Source organism: Glycine soja, chromosome 10 (genome assembly GCF_004193775.1).
Source record: "Glycine soja cultivar W05 chromosome 10, ASM419377v2, whole genome shotgun sequence".
NCBI lineage: Eukaryota > Viridiplantae > Streptophyta > Magnoliopsida > Fabales > Fabaceae > Glycine > Glycine soja.
The window spans coordinates 38,153,428-38,162,117 of NC_041011.1; the positions used below are offsets into that span (position 1 = coordinate 38,153,428).

At 37.7% G+C, this 8,690-nt stretch overlaps 1 protein-coding gene across 1 annotated transcript; it reads left to right on the top strand.

The window, feature by feature from the left end:
* The first annotated feature begins 7,142 nt into the window (after nucleotides 1-7,142).
* Nucleotides 7,143-8,230, top strand: LOC114371728 (heparanase-like protein 2). The gene is made up of 4 exons (XM_028329081.1): nucleotides 7,143-7,347; nucleotides 7,483-7,672; nucleotides 7,849-7,974; nucleotides 8,112-8,230. Exons 1-4 carry the CDS (start codon nucleotides 7,143-7,145, stop codon nucleotides 8,215-8,217), a joined length of 627 nt encoding a protein of 208 aa, XP_028184882.1. The 3' UTR covers nucleotides 8,218-8,230.
* Nucleotides 8,231-8,690: the final 460 nt, after the last annotated feature.

The following is an 8,690-nucleotide window of genomic DNA, read 5'->3' on the forward strand; positions in this document are numbered from 1 at the left end:
TGGGAGGATATTCAAGTATTTTTCTTTTCTTATTTGATTTTGTTTAATTAATAGCCAAAAAAATACATCAGCTGGATGAAGTCCTAAGGATGCCATGTACATGTGTATTTCTGAAGATATAGTATTTATATTCCATCACGCATCCATTGACTGCTGATTACATGTAATAGACTTTTTTTAACATGCTTGCCCCAAATCACAATTAAAAAGCACAACTAAATCACTTATGACTTATCCTCTTTTGATTAATCCTATTTTGTATTTTATTGTATAAAAGATCATGGGTTCTCCACCTGCTTCCCCTCCTCCTCCTCCTCCTTCGAACGCATCGGCTTCCCCGTCTGCCGTGAAGCGGACACGCAAAGCCTTACGTCTACGATCGTTGTCCACTAGACCACTTGGTGCTGAGAGACCTGTGGTCCATGTTGATCCTACTACCGGGAAGGCCGACGGTCCCCACAGGAAGAAATTAAGAACATATTTGGGGATTTGGGCTCGTGATAAGGTGGACGTCACCTACGAGAACTGGAAGGAGGTCCCTACTGCTCAGAAGGACCTGATTTGGGAGGATATTCAAGTATTTTTCTTTTCTTATTTGATTTTGTTTAATTAATAGCCAAAAAAATACATCAGCTGGATGAAGTCCTAAGGATGCCATGTACATGTGTATTTCTGAAGATATAGTATTTATATTCCATCACGCATCCATTGACTGCTGATTACATGTAATAGACTTTTTTTAACATGCTTGCCCCAAATCACAATTAAAAAGCACAACTAAATCACTTATGACTTATCCTCTTTTGATTAATCCTATTTTGTATTTTATTGTATAAAAGATCATGGGTTCTCCACCTGCTTCCCCTCCTCCTCCTCCTCCTTCGAACGCATCGGCTTCCCCGTCTGCCGTGAAGCGGACACGCAAAGCCTTACGTCTACGATCGTTGTCCACTAGACCACTTGGTGCTGAGAGACCTGTGGTCCATGTTGATCCTACTACCGGGAAGGCCGACGGTCCCCACAGGAAGAAATTAAGAACATATTTGGGGATTTGGGCTCGTGATAAGGTGGACGTCACCTACGAGAACTGGAAGGAGGTCCCTACTGCTCAGAAGGACCTGATTTGGGAGGATATTCAAGTATTTTTCTTTTCTTATTTGATTTTGTTTAATTAATAGCCAAAAAAATACATCAGCTGGATGAAGTCCTAAGGATGCCATGTACATGTGTATTTCTGAAGATATAGTATTTATATTCCATCACGCATCCATTGACTGCTGATTACATGTAATAGACTTTTTTTAACATGCTTGCCCCAAATCACAATTAAAAAGCACAACTAAATCACTTATGACTTATCCTCTTTTGATTAATCCTATTTTGTATTTTATTGTATAAAAGATCATGGGTTCTCCACCTGCTTCCCCTCCTCCTCCTCCTCCTTCGAACGCATCGGCTTCCCCGTCTGCCGTGAAGCGGACACGCAAAGCCTTACGTCTACGATCGTTGTCCACTAGACCACTTGGTGCTGAGAGACCTGTGGTCCATGTTGATCCTACTACCGGGAAGGCCGACGGTCCCCACAGGAAGAAATTAAGAACATATTTGGGGATTTGGGCTCGTGATAAGGTGGACGTCACCTACGAGAACTGGAAGGAGGTCCCTACTGCTCAGAAGGACCTGATTTGGGAGGATATTCAAGTATTTTTCTTTTCTTATTTGATTTTGTTTAATTAATAGCCAAAAAAATACATCAGCTGGATGAAGTCCTAAGGATGCCATGTACATGTGTATTTCTGAAGATATAGTATTTATATTCCATCACGCATCCATTGACTGCTGATTACATGTAATAGACTTTTTTTAACATGCTTGCCCCAAATCACAATTAAAAAGCACAACTAAATCACTTATGACTTATCCTCTTTTGATTAATCCTATTTTGTATTTTATTGTATAAAAGATCATGGGTTCTCCACCTGCTTCCCCTCCTCCTCCTCCTCCTTCGAACGCATCGGCTTCCCCGTCTGCCGTGAAGCGGACACGCAAAGCCTTACGTCTACGATCGTTGTCCACTAGACCACTTGGTGCTGAGAGACCTGTGGTCCATGTTGATCCTACTACCGGGAAGGCCGACGGTCCCCACAGGAAGAAATTAAGAACATATTTGGGGATTTGGGCTCGTGATAAGGTGGACGTCACCTACGAGAACTGGAAGGAGGTCCCTACTGCTCAGAAGGACCTGATTTGGGAGGATATTCAAGTATTTTTCTTTTCTTATTTGATTTTGTTTAATTAATAGCCAAAAAAATACATTATTGTAACAAATAAACTTTATTTGATGTTGTCAGGAGAAATTTGATATCCCAGAGGCTTCTAACAATAGGACGAAAAGGAAGTTACTTCAGACCGTGGGGGAGAGATGGTGGCAGTTTAAATCAGACCTCATGAGGAAATGGTCCCTTGCCGTCGATCAGGACGGTGTCGAAGACACTGTCTGTGAGAAATACGGCATCAGCAAGGAAAAGTGGGCCCAGTTTTGCCAAACTCGCAGAGACCCTTCTTGGGAGGTATGTTCCTTGCCATTTAAGTTGTTTTTCAAAAAACATGATGTTGTTATACTTCATTCTACCAATTTCAAACATTATTGTTTAATTTTTTCAGGATGTGTGGAAGAAGGCACAGGCCATCCAGAAGCCGAATACTGTCCCCCATGTTTTGTCTCGGGGGGGGGGGGGGGAGGGGGTTATGACTATTTTGAGCAAAAGCTCCTCGCTGAGAAGACGAAGAAGAAGCTGGAGGAAGATGCACAGTCAGGAAGCGTTGATGGCATCATCGACCCTCCATCCCCGGTCAGACGCCACGTGAAGTGGAAGATGGCCCGCACGAAGAAAACAGGGGAGATGACGACTGAGGCTGCAAAGGAAATCGCTGAGAAGATTGTAAGTCATTTTCAACTAACCATTAGAATTATATTTCAATATTTTGTGAATGCCATGTACCACTGTGTGTTTTCTGTGCAGGATTCCTTTGAGGAGCAGGCCACACAGGGATCCTTCGTCCCTCATGGACATCACGATGTTCTCGCTGCTGCTATTGGACATCCAGAGCACCCTGGACGTGTTCGTGCTACTGGAGCCGGTGTCACCTTCAAGCAATACTTTGGATCGGCTCCACGGATGTCCCACAGCTCTTCCTCCCTGCCTCCTAAAGAATTGCAGTAGTTGACCCAAAAAATCAGGGACCAGCTAGAGGAGTCCATCACAGAGAGAGTGACGCGGCAGGTCATGGCATTCTTCAGCCAAATGCAGTCCCAGCTTCAGTCGTAGATGCAATCTCAGGGACTTGCAGTGCCTCCTGGCCCTCTGGTTGGTCCCTCCGGTCCTCGAGTGAGCACAAAGGGGAGTTGTGTTGATCCCTCAGGAAACGATCCTGAGACGGGTGACTCTGACAGGTGCGGCTTGCACATAGAAGCAGATCCTGCCCGCTTGGTTGCCATGGGGAGAGTTTATGAGGGATCCACTCTTGTTCATAACACTTCTTTGTTGCCTGGCCAAGTAAAGGTGAGTGTGGAGGAGGTTACATATGCAATGCTCCAGTTCCTGTACCCACTGATGAGGTTTCCTTAGTGGGGCAGGCACTTCACACCTTCCTTGCTTGGCCGACACATCTGGTCAAGTCTTTATCACAACAGGTACTTATTGTCCTTAGTATATGTTTCTTCTTTTTAAATTAATTCATTAAGCGTGCCTCAAATTAGGCTATTTAACTTTGTTTCATGAACAGGTAGCTATGCCTCCGGCAAAACCACCTCCAAAGCCTGATCCGAAGGTCGATGATCCGCTTTATCTGATGACATTGACCATCCCAGAGCTTTTCTTGAGGCCTTATCAGGTTAGATGGGATGTCACCATGTTCAGGGTCTTTAATCCAGATTTCCCCCTCTACATAAAGCACGAAGACCTCTCCGAAATCGCACACGGTGGTCAATGACTCAGCATATCAGTGTTACAGTTGTGGATTCTGTAGGTCATTTTATATTACTTTTAATTACCTAAGTTATTGCTTTCAATAGGCATCTCACTGAAACATGTATGCGAGCAGGGAATTCTGATATCTATGGATTCCTCGAGCCACAGTCCATTCAGAGGTCTGGGCAATCGCAGTTTGAGTCTAAAAGTTACATAAAGAGTTGGATGCAGAGTTCACAACACGATGTCTATCTTGGAGCCTACCTAAATGGGTAAGTCACAAAATAACTGAATTTAATTAATGTTTACTAATGTACTAACCCATTTTAGGTTCCACTGCAGCGGACACTGGCAGATGATGGTCATTCTGCCCAAGGAACACCTAGTTGTTTGGTTTTGTTCATTGCATAACAGGCCAGACAACTACCTTAAGGGGATTATTAATAGGTTAGTGTTCTTTTCAATACATTTGATTGAAATACCTCAACGTACAACATCAGTTTTTAATTGTTACTCATCTGGAACAGTGCTTTAAAAGGTCTTGATGATGCTCCACAGCCTAAATCAAAGGGTCCTGCTAGGTGGATTGTCATCAAGGTACGTCATTTACATAAAACTTCCACTTATATATATTTCTTTATGTGTCTATACACTATTTGTTTAACTAATATCCAAATTTCATTATGTATTTAGTGTAATAGACAAAAAGGAAGTACTGAGTGCGGCTACTATGTGATGCACTGGATGTCCACCATCATTTTAGGAACTTTTATGAATAATTGGGAAGCGGTAAGTTTATTTCAAACAAAATAGATTTATTTATAATTTGTATTACATTATTAACTTATTATGATTTATTTCATCATGCAGTATTTTAACGATCCTAGACCATTGGAGCTAGAGAGATTAAAGGCATTGCGGATCCAGTGGGCACAGTTTTATCTCCGAGTTAGAGATTAGGCCTAGGGTTTAGGGACATTATCTTTAGCTTTAGTTTACTTTGGTTTAACAATTTTGACATTTTCTATGTAATATGAACATTGAATTCATTTGATGATTGTTCTTTATGATAAATCAATTATTTGATGTTTATTATCATTAAAACTGCTTGAAAGTAGAATAAAATGTTTATTTGCTGTGAATTGGGCTTGAAATTGCATTTGACAGGTACAATTTTGGGTTTACTGTAAAAACAGAAAGTATATATAAAAAAAATACTTGAAAACAACATCGGTTATTAACAAAAATCGATGTTAATATGGTAAACAACATCGGTTATTCACAAAAACGGATGTCGACATAAACCTTAACATCGGTCAAACACAAAACCGATGTTAACTTTTGTACATTAACATCAGTTATTCCTACATAACCGATGTTACCGTTTCTATATTAACATCGATTATTTATACATAACCGATGTTAATGTACATAAGTTAACATCGGCTATCTATACATAACCGATGTTAATGTACAAATGTTAACATCGGTTATCTATAAAGAATCGATGTTAAAGTTGTACATTAACATCGGTTTTCTGTGAATAGTCGATGTTATATACAAAGACGTACAACAAATAAGTATATGCATCATCAACGTTGACATCGGTTTTCTACTGAAACCGATGTTAATGTCATATATTAAGATCGGTTTTCTACGAAAATCAATGTTAATATATTAAATTAATATCGGTTCTTACAGACAACCGATGTTAATATTTAACATTAACATCGGTTTTACTACAAAATCGATGTCAACTTTCGTCATGCATACACTTTTTTTGCTGTAGTTCTTTGTGTTTAACATTGGTTATTTATAAAACTGATGTTATCATATTTATGTTAACATCGGTTTTTGAAAACCGATGTTAACGATGATACATTCAACATCGGTTTTAGTGCCGATGTAGAATGCCCTAAATAACCGATGTTGAAAGTGTAATTTCTAATAGTAGGGACACAAATGTTGCTCTTCACTGTTACCATCAACTAACTAGTGCTAACTTATGTTTTGAAATTATCAATATGAGGGATCATAATATTCATTTCATTTTAATTTTTTATAAATAGTTATGAGTATTATTATTTTCCATTTCGGGAAAATTAGACTATCATAATATTCCCTTTTTAGTCTTTTTAATTTCTGGTTTCTACTTAACAATTTAACCATGACTAATCATTAGGTATTGCTAATTTAACAGGTTTTGCAATAGTGTAGCTTCAGAAAATCTGTTAGTAAATTTTCTTTTATCCTTTACTGTAGTTATACTACAAGGCCACAAGTAACTTTTCTTGTGGATTCCATTCCAAGTTTTCTGAGCTAGTCATGTGTATGTCTAGTCTACTTCATCATGTTTGAAAAGGATCGTGTCAATGGAATCTAGAAAAAGAAAAAAAAAGCAAAAAAAAAAATGAGAGAAAAATTTGCTGCTAAATTCAAGAGAGTGGCTGGTTTAGCTAGCTGAGAAAAATTTGCTACCTACTTATGTCGCATGGACTGTCTAATCAGTATTGTTTCAATGATATACTGATGTATGTGTGCATAGTTTTCCCAAATACTTTTTTTTAAAAAATGAAGTATATAAAAATAAAATCATGCCTATATATATTTGGATAGGTTTAAAAAGGACTTGCCACTAGCAAAACAGTACATTTGAACAAAACCTATGCAGAGAGGAATTGATGACAAAATTAACCAAAATGAATCTGATAGAATTTGAGGGAGAAGGTGCCATTTTCATTTGGTAGATATTGGAAAAGACAAACTATCTCTTAGAATCGATATCAAGTTTAAAAATTATGTAACATTACTAACTTGTATAGTGAAGGACATGAAAGTTTTTGCTGCATGGTAAAGTAGGTTTGTCCTTTTCATATAAAATTAGCTTCGCTTGTTTCATTTGACTCATTGACTGCACTGGCTTTAGGGAACGTTTGGATAGTATATACAACCAATAACCTATGTTGATCAGTAGAGCTGAAATGATACATATCATTACTAACATATATTAATTAGAAGTTATCCAAAGAATTAACCCTTCTTGAAGTGTTCTTTACGGGGTGAATTTCTTGGAATTTTTTACATTTCTGAAGTTTTGTTATGCTCATTTTTGTTTGATTTAACATTATTCTTGCATCCGGTGCTGTAGGTAATGAGTTGAGTGGTAAGGGCATGGGTGCAAGTGTTGGTGTTGCACAATATGGGAAAGACTTGATAAAGCTTATTCTAAGCACGTTATACGAGAGCTCCAAGTTCAAGCCTTCACTTGTCGCACCTGGAGGATTTTATGAAAAATATTGGTATGACAGGCTTCTTCAGGTTTCGGGTTTAGGCATAATCAATGTTCTGACTCATCATTTATATAATTTGGGCCCAGGTTTGATTGTCAATTACTTAATTCTTTCTACTATATAGGCTTTGTTACCAAGGGTGATATACTTTGTTCACTTGCTTGAAAAATACTATTGTCTATCATTCCTGATCAGTGTTTCTAAGTTGATTTCTCTTTCAGGTAGTGATGAGCATCTTGAAAGGAAGATTCTAGATCATGAGCGCTTGAGTAGGGTGGAATCAATTTTCGGAAATCTTTCAGAAATCATTAAAATATATGGTCCTTGGTCTTCTGCATGGGTAGGAGAAGCTGGAGGGGCATACAACAGTGGTGTCAATCATGTTTCTAACAGATTTCTAAACAGCTTTTGGTGGGTAAAATTGGTTGTCCATTCCTTCCATCAGTTTTTGTTCTTTTTTAATTTCTAAAGGATGGATTATGATGTTTTTTCTGTTATATTTAGCAAAACATGTTGCTAAATATAAAATTGGTTCTTTTTTAAATTGGTTGTGATTTATTGTAAGTTTTGAAATTTAAATGGCTCAGGTACTTAGATCAACTTGGAATAGCATCTTGCTACAACACTAAAGTCTATTGCAGACAGACTTTAATTGGAGGGAACTATGACCTTCTCAATACCACTACCTTTGCTCCCAATCCTAACTACTACAGGTAAGTACTAATTGAAAATTGCAACAAACAAAAAGAGAATACTTTTTTTTCCTTGAAGGTTAATTGAAGATTTCTGGTGATTATTACATCATGTTTGAACATATCTAATCCTAGGTTCTGGCCTTGTTTCTAAATAGTGCACTTTTGTGGCATCGGTTAATGGGAAAGAAGGTTCTTGCGGTCTCAAGTGATGTTCATATTAAAGACTTTTACCTACAGTTAGGAAATGTAAGTAGAAGTTAATAACTTTTACCTACAGTTGAAGATGATAGATACATATTAAAGACTTTTACCTACAGTTAGGAAATGTAAGTAGAAGCTAATGACTTTTACCTACACACTATACATAGTAGGTAAAACCTACAGTGACAGACAATTAGCCATCATTATACGCCCCTCAAAGTTGACAGAAGAAACGTCCGTAGGACAAAGTCTATCATACATTTACCTACAGATTTTTTATTTATAGTGACAATTTTTGTCCGTAGGTATAGGTCATTTTTCTTGTAGTGAAAATTTTATATAGTTGTAGGTATAGATAATAATAAAAATGAATATTTATTGCATTTTATTAGCACAAAATATGGACTTCAGGCCTGTACTTGAAAATTACCAATATATATAGTTGGATGTAACTTATTTTGAAATATGTGACTATTACTTGAAGTTAAAATAAAATGTTGTAGTGATTTATAATATTTGAAGGTAATCTCCAT